General features: G+C 38.4%; 1 protein-coding gene across 2 annotated transcripts; it reads right to left on the bottom strand.

The window, feature by feature from the left end:
- Positions 1–66: 66 nt before the first annotated feature.
- Positions 67–23998, bottom strand: zbtb34 (zinc finger and BTB domain containing 34). 2 transcript variants are annotated; one of them, XM_042421133.1, is made up of 3 exons: positions 23564–23998; positions 7423–7490; positions 67–6778 (listed from the first exon to the last, which is right to left on the bottom strand). In XM_042421133.1, the coding sequence occupies exons 2-3, from the start codon at positions 7432–7434 to the stop codon at positions 5216–5218; spliced, it is 1575 nt and encodes a 524-aa protein (XP_042277067.1). In that variant the 5' UTR covers positions 7435–7490; positions 23564–23998; the 3' UTR covers positions 67–5215. The 2 variants fall into 2 exon arrangements, with proteins under 2 accessions (XP_042277067.1, XP_042277066.1); XM_042421132.1 differs by lacking the exon at positions 7423–7490.
- Between the last annotated feature and the right edge of the window lie 295 nt (positions 23999–24293).

Raw genomic sequence — 24293 nt, 5'->3', positions numbered from 1 at the left:
GACACACAAAAGACAAATCAGAGCCAAATCAGCGTCTTTATTTTACAAACAAACGCATTATTCTATTGACATTTTTTATATAATAAAAAAGCAATTTACAAGCTTAAGAACCAAAATGAAGCAGCACAGAATGATTATGAGTAAAATATATAATTTGAATAAATATATTTTATTTCATGCTATAAAATAAATTCATAAATGGCAATAGATACAACATCAGCTCTAGCTAGCTTCATTTACTTCATAGTTGTACAAAACAGTAGAGTTCTGAGGTTCACAGTTGGGTTGTGAGGTTGTATGTAGAGTGGACAAAACAGGAGTTAGAGCAGATCTGTTGTCATGGTTCAGTTCATGGTCTCCACTGGTCCTCGAGCTTCAGCTCTGTGGAAAATATGGGCTCATTGAGACCTTGAGGCAGAATGTTTGGGAATGGGAACCACTGACTGAGGACTTGTTTCCCCACCTGAAAAGAAGTGCACAATTATACTATGGACATAAAATGCATGTCCAATGAGACCACTTTTAACACTATATACCCTGAGTACTAAGTTTTTTTTTTGCCTTGTCACCAATACATATGAGCCAGAGACATTATAGTGCAGAGTTTAGGGAGTTGTAAAAGGAAAAAAGGAACAATAGCTAGACTGAAAACTTCCCATCTGATCCTGAACAACTACAACTACAGTCTCAGTGCCTGAGGAGCCAAAGAAGACCACTGAACCTCAACATGACAACAGATAACCCACTCCCAAAACAGTGGCTATACAGCCCAAAATCCCTTTCATTATTTGACACAGCTGGAGGTGCAACTCTGAACAGTGCCACTGAGTTGATGACTGAACCACACGCTCAGTTCTTGTGTTGCAGTTCACTGACTACCACTGGATTTTGATGAGCTTTTTAGATCACCAGCAAGCAACACCCGTTGTTCATTTATATATAGATTTTTTTTTCGGAAGAGGAAGTCAACCTGTCCAAAGTTTCAGAAAATATATAAAAAATAAATCAATATCAAATTGTCCTGGTCCAACTTCAATTCAACAGCTCCCTGACATTCAGTTTGTTTGATATATGACAGGCCAATATTTAATATACTTGATGATCCCAATACACCACTTTTAAAAAGGTTATTGCTTTTTTTAAAATAATACACAGTGGACAGAAACTGACAGAAAAGCTATGGAAGACTTAAGATTTTTTTCTAAGCCTGTATCAGTGTTCGTAAACTACCTGAAGTGAGTTTATTATAAAAGGAATAAGGACGAGCTGCAATTTCAAAAAGTAGTCTGACAGCCTTCCCTGTAAACACTTCCTTTTGATTACTTGTGGCCCATAATGCATCTCCTGTTCCTCTCAGAAGTGTGGAACAAAGAGTTGACAAAGAGTCATTTCGAGTGTGTGTGTCAAGTTCAGTTGGATCTGTATGTGTGTGTACTATGACATAACTAACTATAGTTCATGAAAAGCATTTCAACAATTTCCCCTCCATTCATCTATGATGAATACACGGACTTGTATACTCATTTGATAAGAAAAAAATAACCTGACTAGTCTAAAAGCACCATTTAAGGGGAAAAGGTCCCTAACCGAGTGATTGAGGCCATTATAGCTGAGTTCCTTAAGGGTAACTACAGAGATTAACTAGACTGCCCGGATGGAATTCTTATGTATAATCAACGAAAAACTAAGTGCACAACTGATGACAAGAACTCAAGTTTTAAATTTATCCATTGGCAATTTTATACAATTTTGTGGTTGAGCAACGTGCAATTCAGCTACAGTATATGAGGGTAAGCTTGTTTTTTTTTTTTTTTCTCCACAAATATTCTGTTTATTATCTGCTAAAAACCAAAGCAGCTGTTACCTTGCCAGATGCTCTGAGAGAACAGAGAGGAAGTAGATTTATGTTTCTCATGCATCTCCTTCCTTCATTGAAATGTCTAAAACTACAGTACATTGCAAAAATTGTCCTCAGTGGTTAGAGAGGAGGGATACAGTATAGTCTCTGAACATGTGGCAACAGCTTGCAGGGAACAAGTCTGCCTCATTTGACTGTAATCAATTGCTACTTTATAATCAGTTGTCCGCCCCATGACAAAAACAAAAACTAATCAAATGATAAAAAGCGATAAAAGCGGGGAGCAGGACTGAAGCTGAGAAAGTACAAAATGGACGAGAATGACTTTGTATAATTTCTATTCATTCCTAGTACCACTTAACAATAACTGATGTGGCCATATTTGATTATAATCTCTCTATTCAATCAATTTAAAAAGTAAAGAGGCACAGAAATCGAAGTGCCAGGATCTAAAATGTAAAGCTTGTGGCAAGGCACTAAGTTTAAGATGCCACTTTTTGTGAAGTATTCTCTCTTTTGTTTACATTGGCTTTAGACAATTACAATACCTATTGCACAACTTTTATATTGTCCACTGTTTATGGCTTAATAGATTATGCTAATTATGACTTAGCTGCTTAATGCCTTCTTAGCAAATTGTTCAAATTTTACACAAGTGATTGTTTTAAGCTGGGAACGTACATTCCTTGCAAATAGCAATGAACTAGGCCTACATTAAAATTAAGAACCCATTTTCCTTAATAAGCATTAAATTATGAAATACACTCAAAAATGTACTGCTAAAAATCACCTATTAGTCTTTGGTGTGAACTCTTGGCACAAAATTGTTTTAGCAGTTTGTACCTTTTACTCACAAAACAGTACTGACAATATCACCAGAGGGTACGCATTTCCTCCTTTCCTCTACTGTATATGAAGGGCAAGAGTCATCATAGGCAGATTATAATTAGTCAGCGGCTGATTTTGGTGAGGTCAGATCAGCTGTCAAATCTGCACATCACATCAGCAGCTGGCAGAAATAAACTTGACGTAAGTAAACATTCATCTAAAAAGTACTGTATAGCTTGACAGACTGTGGGTGACGATGACCAAAAGTGTTAGTGATAAATCCGTACAAAAAAAGATAATGAAAAGCTAGCTATACCGATTCTTGCAAAATTCCCTAAAATTTGGTTTGCTATCTTAACTGTCAATGAGTGAAGACGACAATGACGGCACATTCAGTGGAATAAAAAGGACTGCAATCTTGACGTAAGACATAATTGACAAAAGACAATATTCTCCCACAAAATGCACACAAAGTAGAAAATTATATGAAGACTGGAAAATAATCAAACTCAATTCATTGACACAAATTCAGCATGGACCAGATGGAGCAAAATAGAAGCATATAGGAGGTGCTCTTCAAAAAAGTCAATAAACAGCTGGATGGCAAATAAGAAAGCAGGATAGCACGAAAGGGACCACCCAGCTGAGCTTTAAATTTGCAAAATGCTATGATAGGATAATCAATCAGGCCTTATAAGTGCCTTTTTATGCATTTACTGTGAATGCAGATTCTTTTAAATCACAATGGAAATAAAACCAAGTCTTTATATACTAACAGCTTCCCCATCCCCTATGGTTCAAATAGTATTGATAAAATACAATGTTGTCATACGCATGACTTGTAGCCAATAGTATTAATGTGGTTGCAGAGTCTCATTTGAGTTCACATCATGTAGTACTGACTTTTTACCCAGAGGAAAAATCACTTCTGTGAGGCAAGTACTACTCTGACACTGCCGCATCAGATTTAAGACAGAGATTAGCAAATTTTATCACTGGGACAACTCCCATCCCGCCCACTAACTCTGCAAAGTGCATCAATACTTTGGATCACCAGCTATCTCTAACAACATTTACCTCTTAGCCTTAATCTAGCCACATCTATGCCAACACCATAAAGTAGGATTGACAAATGAGGAAAACATGTTCCAATTCTGCATTTGACCCCAACCAATGCAGAGAACAAAGATCACAGATCATTCGTCCCATCATAAAATGCAGGACAGAATGAAAAAAAAGGAAAAAAAAAAAAAACAATAGCTCTTTCAAATAATGGAAGAAAAACCATTTCAGAATGGCTGAGATTCCTTTGTTCTTTCTGTTTGCATATTATTGAGACTAGCATACTATATTGATTTATGTGAACAGATCTAGAGCTGTTCCTAATGTGCTGAGTTGACAATGAGTACTCTTGTTTCTGTTAGACACTGAGTTTGAACATAGAAGCCTACCTCAGGACAAAACATGTTACACATATAATAGTTCAATATAAATCTGCCATCAGAGTATAGAGGAATACAAATGACTTCACTGTATGGACGTAATTCACCCATTTCATGGATGACAGCATCTAAAACCGCACCTTGGCCAACAGAGTGAGAGTAGTGATTAAATATAAAATCCTTAAGTGTTTTGTGGAACAAACATTATAAGACAGCAAAATCATTAAAGTATACAGGGCCATTCTTTTTCTCTAATCTCTGCATTTGCCAAAAACAAACACATAAGTAAGCTAGCAAATTTAATGCACTCCTAACATAGCACCTTCTTAATCATCATTTTAACCTGGCTGATCATGAAACATTTGACATGGACTTTGTCCCTAATCCATACAATCAGCAAGGAATATTTCCCCTAAGTATCAAGGCTTTGTGTTGAGAGAATATTCTTTACAGGGTTTGGCAATAAGATACTGTACATACAACTGAAAATGGATTTCAAACGGTGAACGCGTCTGTGCCTGGTAGGTTCTTGGCTATGAGGTAGAACCTGGTGAGTTTCATTTAAGTTAAAATACTGTCTGTTATGAGTATGTAGTTGCATCATGAGGTATTGAACGGATATGTCACACGAAGCTTTGCACTGGCAGAAAAATCATTCCTTGTGAGTAAGTGACCTCCTGTGGCCACATGTGCAAAAACAGGTCAGGTAAAAAGGTGATATGACAAGCATCTTACCAGAGCTTTCACATTATCAATTATTGCAACATGCCTATATAACTCTGTAAATATGTTTAAAAAAAAACATGGAAAGATAAAAAGAGAAATCATTTAGGGGGTCTTGATTATTGGGACCTCCTCAAAAATAGTAAGTTGTAGCTCCCTAAGTAACTCCCTTTGCTTGAAAGAATCAAATTTCTACAAAGCACCCATTTGCTCTCTGCATTCAACACCTAACTTTCACAAAATGGACAGAAACCCTTGAAGGAAGAAATGTCCTTAGTAGAGGGAGCCGATTAAAAAGAAAAAAAGTCCTTTAAGTTGAGTTGAAATAAACATTTCTTAAAGCTTCCTTAACCTGAAGCAGGACCTAAAAATCACATCTCGATGCTTGAGCCTCCTCTGGACTGCATTTTGAACTCTCCTCCATTTCACTGGCTGGCGCCTCTTCTGCATATTGTGCCTCAAAGGCCATCCCCTCAGATGTATCCTCTTGGTCCTTCTGACCCGAGCTTCCCTCCGTCGTCTCTGGAGAGTCCATGTGATTGCTGCCCTCTGATGCTCCTATGTGCTTCTTCCTCAGGTGCTGGTTAAGGGTGCCCTGAAATGGGAAGCATTTGCCACAGATCTGACAGTGGAAGGGCTTGTTGTCTGTGTGGCCACGGATATGGTACTCCAGCTGGTCTTTCCTTGTGTACTTCTTGCCACAGAATTTACAAACAAATGGGGTAATTCCCATGTGCAGGCGCATGTGGCGGTCCAGGCTCCCTTTCTGATTGAAGGTCTTTCCACAGTAGATGCAAATGAGTCTTTCATTGTAGGGGTACCACTGACTCCGAAGACTACGCTCTCGCACATCGTTTTCCAACCCTGTGGGTCCCACAGCTGATTCGCCGTCATCTGAGCCTTGTTTGATATGACTCAGCACTCCTGCTGGGATGCCCAGGGGGCGCTTTGCCCTGGTTCGCCCACCTCTGAACCCACTGAGCATGGAGCGGGATGGACTGGAGCTGCTAAGGTTGACAAAGCATGGGGAAGACAGCCCTGAGTAAGAATAGGCAGCAGGCTGGATGACAGGACCATAAGAACCCACACTAACAGCCAATATCTGTTCTCCATCTACCAACTCTGTGTGGTAGCCATCATCACCAGCTGAGGAACTATCTGAGTAAGTGGGCCTGTCGATCTTCTCTATCTTCACATGCACATCTGTTACTTGCCCATCTTTGCCAATAAGTTCCACTTGCTCCGTTTCTCCCTCCATGGGAGCATCATGCTCTGACACGCTATCACTACTGCCACGGTCCGACTGGCCTTCCTCTTGATGCTGTCGCCCCCGACCCAGGCCTTTTCCTGCGAGCTCCAAGCGTGCTTCGTGTCCTGCCTGACTCTGCCGGGAGTAGTAAGGGGGGGAGATCTGGGTAGGGTTTACAAAGAGGTTGCTGTCATTGACCCCATTGCGGCTGGTCTGCGAGTCGTCCTTGTCTGGGCTGCAGACACTAACTGGGAGGCTGATTTTGGAGTGGATGCTCTCAAGGATTTGGGTACATTTATCAATGATGGCCTGCATCTGCAGAAAGCTGGCAGCAGTGAGGAAACTGATAATATCCTTGAGCTGCAGGGACATATGACCTGTATAGCAGAATGCAAGAAGCTGCTCAAAAACCTCAGGGCTCTTGATGACCGAGATGGAAAGGCCACTCATTGTGCTGAGAGCTGAGTGATCACGAAAGTAGGGTGAGCTGGCTGCCAGCACAGCCTTGTGGGCTCGAAATGGCTGGCCCTGAATGTGAACGATGATGTCACACAACTTCCCTTGCAGCCGCAGCTCATTGAGCTGGGTCAGAACCGTGTTGCTGAACTCCGGCACATCAAACTCGATGTAGCTGCCGTCGTCCATGTCTTGGATATGTTTCTCCAGTTTGTCGACAGCCTAATGATAAAAGACAAAAAAATAATAATAATAATATTAATTAAATGGTTGATTAAAATTGCAACATTTTAAACAACTCAGCTTCATCTAAGCAATCCCCAAATACACCCAATTCATTTGTTTTTTGAATAAAATTGACAAAAACACAAGGGTTACTTTGTACAGTTTGTAAGAAAATATAGGCCAAAAGAAACATGAAATGCAGCAAAAACAGCATTTCATATCCAGACTAGGCAAACTGTAAACATTATACATTCAGTATAACTCCAATATTATCAGCAGATAACAGATATAATGGTATTTACATTAATGTTAGCAAATTAAAAAAATATACAAATTAAAAGCCATTATTTAATTGTTACCTGTTCAGAACATAAATGAATTACAGGTAGTGTATATTTTTCTTATGTTTAATATATACTCGTATTTTTATCTTTAGATATAGGGTTGGGTGATATGATGACATTGTGTGACAATATACATACATCAACCTTCAAGATTTCAGTTTATTCCATGGTAGCTATCCCTTCAATATCTTTTTGTATTCAGCCATTGTACATTATGTTGCAAACATAATAGATAATTTTGTCCGTATTGCTCAGTCCTATTAATTATTCATGATAATGTGTCCAAAAGTAACTTGCCATAATTGCCATGAACTCTCATATGTTGATATTGACCTCAGCCTCAATAATCCGGTACCAGCCAGGCTCTATTGTTGAGGAGGGAAAAGGAAACAATACAGAAATCTTTAAAGAATTGCTTAGGTACCCTGATTATAATGGCATAAAGTTTAGGCTATAGACTGTCCTGTCGTGCATAGCTCATGTGACCAAATTCAATTACACATTCACAATTTCACACACTGGCCTATAATATACATGAGTAAAAAATGGTCTTGTGTGGGGAATGTGGATCTGGAATAAGACCCAGCAGCAATTTCGCAGCAGTTTTCTGGTGGAATGACTGTCAACTGCCTCATTAAAGTATTGAGATGTTCTTCACAAGCTAAAAAACAACAGACATCTGTTAACCCACAACTGGAAACCCAAAACTCATGTTGGTGATTTATAATCATACTAACATGCATATGGCATTCAGATATGCTTTCATAATAGCCACCATTTGGCAGACAAATTTCTTTCAGTGTAACATACAAAAAGTGCAAAAGTATGAGAAGGCGCCTAAGCCATAACTGAATTCTTCACTTGCACATACATATATACTGGTACTAAGCACTTCCACATATATGAATACTCTCATGAATATATATACATATATACGTGCATATACATATGTACATAAATACAGGCATGCACATACATACATATACATGCATGCATATAACACATAAACCGATACATACACATGCATGCATGCATAACATGAGAATATGTGTGTATGAGTATGAGGGTGTGTGAGTATGTATGTGTGCATTTCAGTATGTATGAATGTGAGAACGTGTTCATGTAAGTATGTATACGAGCATGAGAATGTATGTATGTATGTGTGTCACTGTATTTATATTTGTGCTTGAGTATGTATATATGCTTGTGTTTAGTATGTGTTTGTGCATACGTATGTATGCATGTGTGTGGTTGAGTATGTATGTGTCCGGAAGACACTATACTTTAACAGGAAGTTGCTACCACAACATGGCGCTACGGTGATGATGACTACTCGTGAAGGTGCAGACAGGCACAAACATGAAGAATGAGCATGTTATTTTAATTGTTTTGATTAGCTTCCAAGTCCATCTCTGAAACAGCAATAGAGACTTTGTTATTAAATTTTTCCAAAGTTTATTAAGATGCATCGAGAGCACACAGAGTGATACCAGTAGCCGTGTTATTTAAAAGGTAGGCCCACAAGAAAATTGATCCACACAATTCTGTGTAAAATGTCATCTTCTTGACAGGCACATCGACAGTAATCACAAGCTTGTGAGACAGAGAATGGTATTCCATGGCTGCATCGATGGCTACAGTCGCACCATTGTTTATCTGGAATGTCTTGATAACAACAGAGCCTCCAGTATAGCGTGCCTGTTCCAACAAGGAGTGCAGAGCTTTGGCTTGCCATCTAGAGTGAGGTGTGACCATGGCATGGAAAATATAGAGGTTGCCCAATTTATGCTGAACAGAAGAGGACTGAACAGGGACCATCATCACTGGTCAAAGTGTACACATTCAGAGAATTGAAAGGTTGGGGGCAGATCTTAATAGGGTCATGGCATGCTACTACAGTGATTTGTTCAGCTTCATGGAACAAGGTGGCATACTCAACTCCCTTTGTGAACTTTTTTTGTTTACACTACATTTACCTACCACATGTTCAAAGATCAATCCAAGAATTCAGAAACCAGTGGAATAACCATGGGTTATCTACCCAAGGAGGTTGCAGTCCTTTACAGTTCTGGCTCTGGGATATTGTTAGTCACACCGGATTTAACATAGTTATACAAAGCATATTTCAAGTTGATGAAAACTTTGGAATTGATGATGATGGACCTTTGCCTGAACAACAGACTAATAATGTTGTTGTTCCTGAAAATACTTTCAGTGCAAATGACACAGCTATAGAAGCGATTCAACACTTTGTTGATCCATTAATGGATGAAGGAAATCATGGGCCCTTTTTGGCCCTTGTAAATTTGTATTAAGTAGACAGTCAGCATATTTTAGTTCAAGAAATTAAAGAGAAGTGGGTTATAATGGTGTAACCTGAAGGGAGGATGAGAACAGGTGTAGAGATTTAGGTATAGACATGATAGAAGCAATGTTAGACTCCATAATGACACCGACAAAATGCAGTCTAGAACGTTATTGCTTGAAGAAATTTTGATAGAAATATGGCACCACCAAATGACCACCATGCTGACAAGCAATCGGTTTGAGTATCAAGTAAAAACCATGAAAGCTTTATAGGCTATACAAAAATTTGTTTTTACAACATGGCCTGAGAAACCTGCCACAGTTTTCTTTAGTACAGTATAGTGCTGACACATCTGAAAATTATGTATTAGTATATGTTATGTTATGTATTTATGTTTTTTCAATTTAGAGACTAGTTTTTTTCATTGCTATGTAGGGTAAACATCCCTATTAAGCCCACCAAATCCGCTTTTCAGACATTTTTAATATATAATGCTCCAATTTAAGTGTGAACATTTTCATTAAAATGAAAGTCTAATCTCTAATTTATTTATAACAATTTCTAATGTTTTTGTTGTGTAATTTGTCAAAATATGTCAAAAGTATGGCATGGGCTTAATGGGTACCTATTGTAACCTTTAAGCCCATGGGTGTTCCAAATAAGCCCACTTCATGACTTGTTGATAAATAAATATATATGAAAAAATCTGTTCTATTTAAATCTGTAATCTCTTAGCTCTCAATAGCTATTTTCAATTTGTCTCCACTTCAATTTTATGGCCTGTAAATGGCATTTGAAATGGGCGTGACCAGCCATTTTGCTGTGTTGTCATCAGTCTTTTAACCATAGATTCACTGAATCTATGGTTAAAAGACAATATTTTATTCTACGCACATGATATTAAAAAAAAACAACTATATGCAATAAATCTATACATGGTGTGCTAATATAACATCAACAGTATTAATTGATCATGCAGAGAAATAATTAGTTATACTCATTTATATCCACCCCAAACAGTGTAATGTTTTTTGGTAGCGTCCCCTTTAAACCACCCAGATAAAAATGTTAATTAAAAAATAAATAAAGATAAACATCACGTTTATTATCTATTTAACAGTACAATAATATAAACTGCATACAAAAATGTAAACTATACATACTTATCATGCTTTATGTCTTTGCAATGAACCATACTATGCAGCTACTGTATTGATGCAGCATGTGGTCTGTTTGCTAGCATGCTAAAACTCATATTTTGATTTCAAAAGACACAATATTTCTAATTCAAGTAATATTTTAACATATGTCTTATTCAAGTCACTAATCTCTTAAAATTTTGACAACAATTGAGTATTTACCAAAAATAGGAGTAGAAATATGCAAAAATGTTATTTTCTGAGGGTACCAAAATCACCAAAGGTTTTTTGCAACTTCCTTTGGGATCAGCAGGCACATGTCATACATATGCTTCGATAACTCAATATTGACAAATCTGATTGACTTACAATGAAAAGTGTCATTGAAAAAGTGTAACAAGCAGCTTCATTGGAAGAAACATCAAACAGCAAAAAATTATGTTTTTTTTTAAAAATTTGACTCAGAAGTTGCAAGTGGGCTTACATGGTATGTGGGCTTGATAGGGACGTTTACCCCTTTGATGGAAACAAATGAGCTTGATATTAGATATCGAGCTTGATATCGAGTTTGTTTGCCATGGAGTTAGTTGAAATTAAACGGCTCTGTGTCAAGCATGGTTGCTGCTAACTTTAAACCATGTCACCATCCCCTAACATTATTTTGCCTGTGCCATTCTCAAAATGGGTGTCAACAATTCAGGCAAGATTTTAATGGGGTAAACCATCTTGTGCAACCTATTACACTATCAAAGACATGGACTTTTAGATGGTTCTTTCACTCTGGCCTAAACCAATTTTAGTATGTTATACACAATCAAAGTGCCAGCTCCATGCCTATAAACATTTAATTTGATGTCAGCATCCTGGATCCCAAAATAGCAGGTTTAGATCCTTTTTTTCATTTTGAGCTAAACATGCCTGTGTCCCCACATACACCACCTCCATCACTGTCCCTTGACACAGAATTCACAGTTTTGATCTTATACTGTCAAACTCCAAGTCAAATTCAAATGCTACAAGAAATCAAAAAATTCTTTCAAAGCAAGCAGTTTTGTGATCATATTTGAGCTTTATCAATATGCATTAGAAAGCCAAGTGAATACACCAATAAATGGCACCTTCACTGTCCAAAATGCTTCAAGAGCAATCACCAATCTATTGCCATTAATATGGACTAGAGACTATTGCTTTTCACTCATTTACTTCACCTTATGAATTCAGTCTGACTCAATAACACAAGAAATGGTCAAACAGATTATATTTAATAACATTGCTTCAGGTTTAAATTCAACGCATTGAGATAAATGAAAGCTGTCAGTTAAGATGTGACACATTTATATAGAAACATAACAAATGTGCCCTTGCATCTGCCTTAGAACAGAAAAACAAATGACCAAAAAAGCTGAACAGTGCTGTAGTTGAGTGAAATATACATGTAAATGTATACACAACACAGTACTTATTTACTTTTTTGAAATATATTCCATTTTAAAGTTATACAAACATTAAACACAATAACATTGCTGATTACCTTAACAGCTTAAGTGCATTTTAAAACATAACCTATAACTAGAACTGGGCTTCTACCACTGGTGCCTCACTAGCTTAATGCATGTTTGACATGCTTGAGGTTGGCCTTTAAGCCCTGCCAGCAGCCCCAAAAGTTACTTGTGGAGCTATTCGGAATTGCAGTGTCACTTGCATTCCCTGTATCAAATGAACTTTTTGAAGTTTTGATGTCTGGTGATGTAAAAGTTTTGTGGTGGTGCAAGTGTGTCTTAATCAGACTAACACTGTGTATGACTATTAACCTTCTGTTTCTTTGAGGTATGAAAAAATTCTCTTCTCAATGACAATATTCTGTATGTCCAAATAAGAATAATGGCAAGAGTATGCTTTGATAGTGTGTTTGTTGGAAGCCTGTATCAAGTAACCTACAATCAACATTTTCAGTTCATTCCAGCTACTCCATGCCAAACCCTTGGGTGTTTTGAATTGCGAAGTCCATGTTAATCTTAAAACCACTGTAGGAGTTGTAGATGGGGAGTCAGAGGCAATGCAGGTATTATCTATTGGGAACCTCCTATCTGTGTCACTGTCATGTAGAAACTCAATGGAGGGACAGGGAGAGAATCCAACTGGGGGGACATCATTTGAGCCCGTTACAAATGCTAAGATGTCTCCCAGCTTCTTTCGTTCTTCCTCTAGAGGCATAGAAATAAGGTTGTTTAAAACAAGAAAATAGCTTAATGTTCAATTAGACAATAAGTATATCATTATTTAAGAACTGAGAAAGAGAAATGATGGCCCACATGGTGAAATTATTCAAAATCACAATGTTCCTGAATTTACCATCAAAACAAGATAAATAAAAGTGATTTAATCCAAAAATTGAGACATTACAATCAAACTAACTTATTTCAATTTTTCATGAATCTTAAAATCTGCTATGTCCTCCAAAACAGGTTTTGGAGGACCTGTCTGGCCCTTCCACTATGCTGCCAAACAGGGTTTTGGACAGGAAATTTGGTTCCACCATGAACCAGGCAAACAGCAACAGCCCTCCCAGCAATAAAGTATTTGTCTTCTTTAATAGCTGGAAAAAGAAAATAAAGCAAAAGAATACATTAGAGCATGTAACAGCTTGCACCCAAACAGAACACTGAATACATTGACAATCCGAGACCTTAAAAATTACAGTCAGCAGAGGTGTTTCTGCAAAATCACATTAAAAAGCAACTAAATCCCAAATCCAAATAGGTTTGCTTTCAATATTTTCATCTAATGGTGAAAAGCAGGGTAATGAACTATCCCACTTTCCTACGTACAGTTGGACACTTACACACAGTTGTGCCCCAAAAGGAAGTGGGAAACATCACAGGAGTAATACTAGCTGCCAGTACTTGTCACAGCAGAAGAAAACAACATTCTTTTCATTTTTGTAAGGTTTTTGCTAATATTTTCTGTATTAAGGGTGAGACAGACTACATAATTTGCAGCATCTCCACATTTTATCCGGAAGTCTAGCACATAATTATTTCTTCTTAGTTTGAATTTCTATTAGTTCTTGGGTGATTTTTGGCCTTAACACAGAAGATACTTTTTACACAGACTGTTGCTTCCATTTTTAAAACCATGTAAATTTGCACCAAACATGAATACAACCTTTGGCCTTTGTGCACTTGACTGGGGTTTGTGCTGTCGGTGTAGAGAGATTTTCAGGTAAATGATCATTTTAAGCTGTTAATGGTACACCATTAACAGTTGGGTGTTCACTTAATGTTTATCTGTTTGAACCATGGTCTATAAAACACAAATATGACATTCAAATGAAAAAAAAAGTGATGAAAGTTACTTTTTTTTTTTTTACATGGCTCATCTTGTAACTATAATCTAAGACGCCATTTTGAAGGAATTCATTCATTATTCATCATTAAATGAGCCACTGGCTTTTAAATGGCTTGTAGTATTAGGAGCCCTTCCATCTTTCCTGGCATCAATAACGGCTGCTGCCCCACAAGCCTGCCAAAGCAGGGGTGGGCTATGCAAATTTGTGATTCTAGGTGTTCGCTTGATTTTTGATGAGGCCCAGTTGTGAAAAAAAAGAAAGTTTTTCTGGTGACATTAATGGCCATAGAGAACCTAACTGAATAGTCAGGAGTATCACCATGTAAATAACATCTCAGACTGCAACATCCATGCCAAAAATAGGGAAGTTCATGTGTGCATAATATTCGGAAGTTATGCAAAAATTACGACTCACATGTATCATGTATTTGAAAACATACCTGTTCAATTCAGTGCCAATTTGAGGCTTCCCTCTCTTCGTTCAAACATTTCAGACTGTACAAGTGCTTCCATTGCCAGATGGAGAAATTCTCTTTTAGGCCCACCAAGGTCCACAGCCTCTTCACTCATGCCTTTGTCATTTGAAATCTTCACAGACATCCTGTGGTAGGGGTTGTAAGTCGTTAATTTAAATCTCCAGAGAGCTCCATCCAATACAGATGCAGTTTATGTTAAGCCTGCATGCATCTCAGTGTTGATCTTTGCAGCAATCTCAGACAAAATTTATTCAACAGGAATCTCTTCAGATGAATTGGCTTTTCTGAAAATGCAATTGTAATAAAAAGATAAGTAGGAGTAACATAAATGCAAATATCAATTTTCAAGCCAAAGTCCATTATGCTATCGTGGGGGTATTTGTGAAAAACACATACAACTTATCAGTAGCCTACTTTCTATGTTTAAGGAGCTCGCCCCACAAGCTGTGAAAAAAATGTCTCATTTCAAATATTGATGATGATGCACAGCTTCATGCAGAAATCGGTATCATTGTTTTGCTATCTAGCAGTGGATGCAAGAAAGTCTACAAAACAATTAAATACATTGGTACCACTGAGTACATGAACGAACTTAACCTTTATGATAATCTGTTAGAATTAGATATTTGTAGGTCCTGGTCAGAGTGTGAATGTAGCATGAGGGCACTCCAGCTTATGCATGGTTTTCCTTGCCTTTGTAATTCTATAAGGTGGGTCCCCTAAGTGTTTGTTTTTTTCTGACCACCAAGTTCAAAATGAATAAAATATATCTAAAACATTTTAGTCTTTAAGTGGTGTCTTCAGATACAAATTTGGCTAGGTAGTAGAACACAGACAGATTCTGTTGTTTTCCATCAGGTTACAAATAATGCAGAACAGCTTTCTCCAGGAAAACACCCAGGTCAGAGTCAGAAAGTTAACAAAATTATTGTAACCAAGTAGTAAGCAGTGGTTTAAGTGAAAAAAGTGCCAATACTCCCCTTATTTGCGATTTGCATGTTGGTGTGGGTATTGACTCATAAGTGCCAGTACTGCGTAACAATGAATACTAGCCCAAATAAAACACTTGCTACCAGCAAGTTGTTTGCAAATGTTAACTGAAATCTGAGTCATGTTTTTGTGATTCCAGTTCAAGTGCAACTCACTGGTATGTCCACCTACAGAGTTTTAGGCAAGACAGTGAGAGGGTTGAGAGCAAGCCAAGTAAAAACAGAGACCGCAGCCTCCACCACACTACACAGTCCCCCACATCAACATAGCTCACATTGCTGTATCTTTCTACAATGCTTCATTTTGGAGATATTGGCCAAAATGTGATTTTTGAACTTTGAGTGACCTTGACCTTCATACTCCAAAATTTAATCAGCTCATTCTTCACTCATTAACAGTCCCTCCATGAAGTTTCATCCCAAATTCCTCCATTAGTTTTTAGTTACCTTGCTGACAAAAAAAAAAAAAACAGAGGCAAAAACATAACAACATCCACCCATCTTTGATGACAGAGGTAAGAAAAAGAAAACATTTTGTTATGAATCATTAAAATCGAGTTGTTTTTTTTTTTTTTTTTTTTAAATATTTAGTTCAAAAACATAAACACTGTCATATACTATATTACATGGCTTCTCATTTTCTATTGTTTACTTAAACCTTATTTGAGTGGATTTAGGCAGTTATTTTTAAACACAGCTAACCAGGTTAGGATGCAACCCAATGGCAGAAGTCTGAGAGGCTAACAGTAATGAAAGGGGCCATCAAGATAGTATCCAGTACAGCAAAAATAGTGAGAGGATGGCAAAATAACATTCTTCAAAAAGGGTGATCACAAGGCCATATTTTGCTATGTATAACTGATTGCTGTACTCAAAGATTTAATTCATGCTGCATGTGTTGTATAATAACAATAAAACAAAATCTGACCCTGTAACATTACCATCGTTTTTGTTATTGTAGAAGGCTAATACTTGGCTAGCTAGCTACTTACTAACATTGGGTTTTTAGCAGGCTAATGTAGGCTATATTACATTCCTTGGCTATTTTAATACTAACAGGGTTTGAAGGGGGACACTTTTCTGAAGCATCAAAGAACATAACCTTTGAACATTGTAGAAAAAAACTCACCTTTGTCTTCTTCTGGGCTTCCATGCCCCGAAATACAGGCACGTGTTGTGTTGAGCAGACTGGATGACAGAATTTGAGAATTCCCTGCTGAGTTTGGAGCTGCTGGGTTGCATGATGCTGTGTGATCCCAATAGTTGAAATAACCCAGTTAGCTCTCTTTCCGCATTTGGATAAATAGTGCTTGATTCTTGACTTCTGTTGTTTTCCACAACTGTTGCAATGGCATTGATCACAGAAGGAGATGTAAGCAGATTCTGAAGCTGCTGCTGGTGGTTGGTGTGCCACCTTGTGATAGCAACTTCCGTTTAAAGTACATTGCCTTCCAGATACATACATTCATACTCAACCACACACTAGGGCTGGGCGATATGACCAAAATCTTATATCCTGATATAGGTCATTTCATATCCCGATAACGATACCTATCCCGATAAAGCACATTTTAATTCAATGAATAAATAGTTGGTCCATGACAGCGGTGGAGAGTTGGAGAGCTGACAACAACTACACTCATTACGTTACTGTAAGTGCAATAAAAGCTTTGCAAGTAAAAAAAACAACCAAGAAGAGTAATTCCAATGATGAAAAATATTGCTATAGTGTGTGATTTGTGACACAACGAAATAAACAATAGAGCATAATATGAAACGACAGACTTTTTCTATCATCACATGATTTATATCATCATACTGCACAGCCCTACCACACACATACATGCATACTTATGCAAACACACATACATACCAGGCAAAAGCATATATACAGACAGGTGACAAATAAAAGGAAAAACAATCATAAAATGTCTTGATAAGGTGTTGGGCCACCAGAACAGCTTCAATGTGCCTTGGTATTGATTCAACAAGTCTCTGAACTGTACTGGAGGAATGAACACATTTCTTCCAAAAGATATTCCCTCATTTGGTGTTTTGATGATGGTGGTGGAGAGTGCTGTCTAATACATCAGTCCAAAATCACCCATAAGTGTCCAACTGGGTTGAGATCTGGTGACTGTGAGGGCCATAGCATATGATTCACATCATTTTCATGCTAATCAAACCATTCAGTGACCCCTTGTGCCCCATGGATGGAGGTATTGTCATCCTGGAAGAGACCACTTCCATCAGGATAGAAATGTTTCATCATAGGATAAAGGTGATGACTCAGAACAACTTTGTATTGATTTGCAGTGACCCTTCCCTCTAAAGGGACAAGTGGACTCAAACTGTGCCAACAAAATCCTCCAAAGCTTAACAGAGCCACCAGATCCCCTCACTGTAGGGGTCAAGCATTCAGACCTGTACCAGTTTTTCCTTTTATTTGTCACCCGCCTGTGCATACTCATGCACAAACATACATTCTGACACACACACACACACACACACACACACACACACACACACACACAGACACACACACACACATATATATATATATATGTATAAATTTGGCACAAAAAGTAAGGAAATTTGTGTTTGGTAGATTATTTCTTTGTTGTAACAATGCTTCTTGGCAATAAATCTTATACCCTTAGAAAGCCTGTTTATTCCCCTTTTAAATGGTGCCACATTTGTAAGGAACACGCATTTGTGGGATGAGCAGCAGAGCTGAGTATGTGGGTTTCACCCATGAAAAATATGCCAAATCTTCTCTGCCAATGCCAAACAGCTTATTCTGCCATTGACTCCTGTTTGGTGGATTGGATGATTGAAGTTTGAAGAAACAAGACATTTTGGCACTTTTAACAATTTATTCATTTAACAAACAGGAGCCTCAGTAGTGTGTGGAAGGACCATACACAGCTACAACAGCCTAGCACCTCCTCCTCATGCTGGTCACCAGCCTGGTCACACACTGCTGTGGGATGGCATCCCATTCTTCAACCAGCATTTGTCGCAAGTCAGTCAACGTGGTTGTGTTGGTCACTCTGGCACGAACAGCATGCCCAAGCTGATCCCACAAGTGTTCAATGGGGTTGAGGTCGGGACTGCTCGCAGGCCATTCCATCCTCTCCACTCCCAAATTCTGGAGGTGGTCTCTGATTAACCCCACAAACCGACAAATGCTGGTTGAAGAATGGGATGCCATCCCACAGCAGTGTGTGACCAGGCTGGTGACCAGCATGTGGAGGAGGTGCCAAGCTGTTGTGGCTGTGTATCGGTCTTCCACACGCTACTGAGGCTCCTGTTTGTTAAATGAATAAATTGTTAAATTGCCAATATGTCTTGTTTCTTCAAACTTCAATCATCCAATCCACCAAACAGGAGTCAATGGCAGAATAAGCTGTTTGGCATTGGCAGAGAAGATTTGGCATATTTTTCATGGGCACAACCCACATACTCAGCTCTGCTGCTCATCCCACAAATGCATGTTCCTTACAAATGTGGCACCATGTAAAAGGGGAATAAACAGGCTTTCCAACGGTATAAGATTTATTGCCAAGAAGCATTGTTACAACAAAGAAATAATCTACCAAACACAAATGTATGTATGTGTGTGTGTATATATATATATATATATATATATGCATATATGCATATATTGTGCAAGTAAAGTATGCAATCTGGTTGTTTTCTTGGGGTACCACAACATAAACAGGATCAAGGGCAAGTATTACAAGAGTGTGAGAACAAAAAAAGACAAGGTCGATGATGAAATTCAGAATCTGAAAATTCAATTCCACACTATTTCATCCTTCATTTCATTGTCATTTATTCATTGAATTTGTTATTCTTTGTTCATTCATTACCATTATTGTTAAGCAGGAAACTGAAAGGAAAGTAGATTAACTGATTGCAACTGATAACATAATGTACCAGTACCCTACATAGACTGGCTGTGGTGAAGCATAACATATGAGGGTATAGCCTACACTACATTTGGCAGGGAAAGAAGAAAATCTGGTTCTGCTTGGAAAGTGAGCATGCACCAAATGTTCCTAAAAAGTCTTGCATGAAGCCATTTGAGGCTTTATGGATATATCTGAATAAATGAGTGTCAGTAATGACACTGAGGTAACCGTTTCTGTAACTACTTAATTGTTGATAAGGTTTGTTGACCTTCTCATTCCTGCTGATGAGCATACCTGATGATTGCCTCTCCCAGCATTGAAACACATTTTGGCAAAATAATAGATCAAAACACCCCATACAGGGAACTGCCGCACAAGTACTCACATACCACCTTTTCACAATAATATACTGACTTGAGCTGGTTGATAAAATATTTACAGATATAAGGCCCTGCTTTCTCAGCAAAACTGGTTAAACCACATTTTGGAACACCACGACATCGAAATCAAATTTTACTGTACCTACTACAATTCTGATTGTAAAGGCAAATATTTCTGTTGCTAAAAACAGAGCATGTTTCAGTTCTCCAGCTTAACCTTCCTCTCCCCCCACTCCATCTGCCCTTATTCCATCTCTCCCACTGCACCTCCCTCCCTGCCCCTCACTGGCAATTCAGCATGATCTTCTGCATACTGAGTCCCTGTCAGCACTTTGGGAACGTAAACACTTTCTCCAGTTGCCAAGGCTTGCCAAGACACCTGTCCAACAAACCATATGTTCTCATCCTGGCACAGAAGAGACAAGAGATGTAGCAAAACAGGGAGAATCTTAAGGTGTACATTACTTTCACTCCCTCTTTACCAGCCTTAAAATACAGCATGTTCATACACTAAAACATTTCAGTGATGGCTGCCAACAGCATGCATACTGGAGCCAAGCTGAAGGGCAGCCAAAGAATGCATGCTCAGTGGTTGAGATGCACATGCTGGGTGAGGGTCACATGCTTAACTCACGTGAGAAAACCCAAAATGTTTAAACTCAGCTCAAAAATTCCATCTGTGGCTCAAGTTCCTCGCCTGGTAATAAACCTATTTGATACAGCTGCTTCATTTGGGTAAGTATGAAAGATGCTACATATATTGTGATTGTTTGTCTGACCATAAGGTCAGCACAACTCTGGTGGACACGCATCACTTAGAGCTTTCAAGTCAATAACTTTAGCATGTCACGCAAAAAACCTAAACAAACAAACCCAAAAAAAAAAAAAAAACAACCATTAGAAGAAAAATCTAAGTCAGCAGGCGTGCATTGTATGCTTTCTTCAACATCAGCAGCATTTAACCTACTTTGAAAAAACAGCTTGTGGGGCAGACCAGACCCAGCACAGAGTTGCTTAACAAGCAAAGGTTGGGAGAGCAGTTTAGACAGATGGTAAAAAAGAAGATAAAAATAGATTTGATTTTGATACATTACAGGGTAGGTATGATGTGAAGAACTGAGAATAACATGGGTTACTGAAATTGTTAAGCTTGGTGGGAGCTCAGTATGCAGAGCTAAGCACTGTCTGTATCTGTAGCCCTTGGGTGTTTTCTCTTATTTGATTTCTTAAGAGTAAACAACTGGAAAACCAGAAAATGCTCACCTTTCATTTCAGCTGACCCATGTGCTTATCAGATGAACCCAAGCGGAAGTCTTAAAGACTTGAGTCCCTCTTTCAACAACATATTCACTCTAAAACTTGCGGTTATAGAAGAATAACATCCAGCTAGAAAAAGGCTGAACAGAAATCATTACAGACAGAATTATAAAGTGTTTCATACAGTAAATCGTAAGTGAAGTAAATTTGCCATGGTCAAACAATCAAGTTCTTCTTGGTGACATGGTGTCACTCAAGGCTGAGAGGGAATCTGATTGGTGCGTCTAGGAATTTTAATGACACAAAAAGGTAGCACTAAGGCATCCACAAGAACAGCCAGATGATATCTTCTCTGTTTCAAGTATCTGTAGTCACGACAGGCAACAACTGATTTCCATTCAGATGAAAGTAAGTAGTTGATAGGGAACCTAGGTGACTGACAATACCAGCACTCTGACTCTTCCCTCCATAACTGTTCCTTTCCTCCTGCACCAGATGTTCTGTCTGCTGTCAACCTTGACAAATTTGACGTATCTTGTTCGCAGCGTTTACAGTGCTTTTGATGACCAGCACTAATTAGCTTGGATATTATCCCACTACATTGTCTTTTCCCCAAGAGCCACATTGCAGTTATTCCACTATTTCAGTTACAGTTGGCAGTGACACATTTGACACAGTGCTCTTAAAACAAGTTTTATTATCGCCAAATGGTTAGGTTTTTGCAAAAGGTGGCATAGAAATCAAGCAAGGCAGCTGCTGTTGCTGTTGAAATGAAGAGGAACCCTGCATTTCAACAGTAAATGCCTACATGTATTATCAGTTTTTCTCTCTTTACTTCGGGTAACAGCTTCCTACATTTCCTAAAACTATGAAACATATCCCACAGCTAGCAAGTAAATACTTGAGAACACCTTTTACCATGTGATCAACAATACATTAGAAAATATAGTCAAATCTACCGTTTATCAATATTCAAAGTGATTATTATCACAATATCATGAGCTAAAACCAAAATTTTATTTTCAACAGTTGCCACAAATATCAGGGAAAATGACCCTCTCCAAATTTATAGTATGGCCTGGTAACTGCCTCAGACAAAATGAGTACAAACAATAACCTCTGACACTGTCCTAAAACTCCCAAGAATTACCAGATAAACACAACAGACCACACAAAACATCACTTTATGCATCTAGTATTCAAAGGCTTTGTCTTTCACAATCACTACGGATTTCAACAGGCGGTTCACACCAATGTAGTTTTACAGCTTATCCCAAACAGAACCAGGACTATAAAAAAGAAGGTTGGATGGGTGCAAAGCCATAAGCCTACTCATGCAAAGGTCGTAATTGGTTTGGCTCCACTCTGTTCTGACATGCCTTGTAGTTAAAATATTCAGCCAGGCTTCAAATGCAATAGTCTAGGTGGGGGGGGGGACCAATTCTGTTGTTTTCACACTGGGCTTTTAAACACCACACAGTTAAACGCTATGTAAATGGATGTCACAGTGATGCTAGTAAACACAAAGCTTGGGTCCTAGGTGAACCCAGGTGTATTGAATAACCTGCCATGTCCCTGCACTTTGTCCTTTCCTGCCATAACATTGTATCCAATTAGTTTACAAGTACAGTAGTTACCAAGAGTGTTGCTAACACTAGTATCTTAATCCATTTTTCAGGTAAACAGATGTCCTGCGAAACCCTGTGGGTAACATTACAGGTTTATAGACTGAATAGAGACAGGCCTGCTGCCACCTCATACATGAACAGCAGAAATGAAATAGGATTTATTATTATTAAAATTATTAAAAGTATTTGTTACACATTTAGTGTCTGAACTTATTCACTGATAGTTCATTATGCATGGACCCTGGAGGACATTTGCACCTACTGTTATACCCATCGTACACTGCAGATATATTGAGGAACAAATGTGCAGTCTCTCAAACTTTATTGCAAACCATTCTGTTGGTAAGTTAGTTAGCTAGCTACGTTAGCTATTTATGTTTAATGGAGCAGCTAAGCGTTAGCGTTAGCTTGACCAGTACATCCACCTGCCCTTTGTCTCTTATCTCCACTGTTTATCTTTTCTGTGGCAACGTGTACATTTATATTAAATTTAGAAAACTGCATCGGCTCACAGGGCCGAACCGCCCCACTATCAAGCAGCACAAGCATTGGCTAACTATATCAGCTAGCCTGAAATCGAGTAAGCATTTCAGAAAAAAACCGCAAACTTTCACACAGACTTCGCTGTTTTCACGCATGCTGGATTAGTTTGTTTACACTTTGTTCGTGTTCTTCTAAATATACCAAAGCTTGACAATATTTTATCGTTTGGTAGAGAAGTTACAACGTCGAACGCAGGTACAAACTATGAAATTGCTACGATGCTAACGCTAGCTAGCTTATGCTAACAGTTAGCGCTATCTTAGCTATCAACCATCCCGTGTTAACCAGTGGTCCAGGCTAGCGCTAGCGGCTAACATTAGCTAGCAATTAGTTGCTAGCGTACGACCGCTGGTAGTCATTTCCCAATTACTAACAATAAGAGAAGAATACACTGACATTACAAACACATTATGGTCACCAGTCCAAGTCAAGGTTGAAGTCCACCAAACTCACCGTCTTGCAGATTAGCATTAAACGTTGTCCATTCCCCTCAGTAGCTCGCTAACACTACAGCCAGGCCTCCCCCCCTCTCCAGTCCAGATGTGTCAGACAGTTGCTGCTGCAATTTTTTGCATCAACAGGAAGTGTTCTTTTGGCTCTTTGCATTCATTCTATCAATGTGTTTTGCAGCAGCCCCTCCCATGCTCATGTCAGTGTAATGTACTGAGACATAATGTTCTTAATGCACGACGTGATGGGAGGACTTAAATGTGAAGTAGCCGGTCTCCAAATTGTTTCAACAAATAACGTGGTTACAGTCTTATCTCCTGACTACACCCATCCTAGTATACGTCTGCTTTCACTTTACAACACTGATGGCGGGAGAAAGCACTAAAACTAGTGCGGGTTATCAAATATATTTGTTCTCCTGTTTTGTTAATGTTCTACTTACTGTAACACTATTTTCGTTGTGTGCGCGCGCGCGTGCGTGTGCGTGTATATGTGTGTGCTTGATTTGATGTTCATTTTCGGTTGTTGTATTTCTGTATCTTTAAACTTTGCTTTAAAACGATTTTTATCATGTTGATAAAATGCTTTCATGCTGATGTTAGCACCATGAAAGGTGCTATACAAATAAAATGGACTATTCTTCATTGAAATCTGGGTTGACATAAATCCTTATTGCCAGCTTGTGCACCATGACCCCCACAACAACCACACACACACATTTATCTTTCTAATA

This window comes from Thunnus maccoyii, chromosome 9, assembly GCF_910596095.1.
Source record: "Thunnus maccoyii chromosome 9, fThuMac1.1, whole genome shotgun sequence".
NCBI lineage: Eukaryota > Metazoa > Chordata > Actinopteri > Scombriformes > Scombridae > Thunnus > Thunnus maccoyii.
Note: the sequence above shows the minus strand (reverse complement) of the source record. Positions and strands in the feature narration are given on the sequence as shown.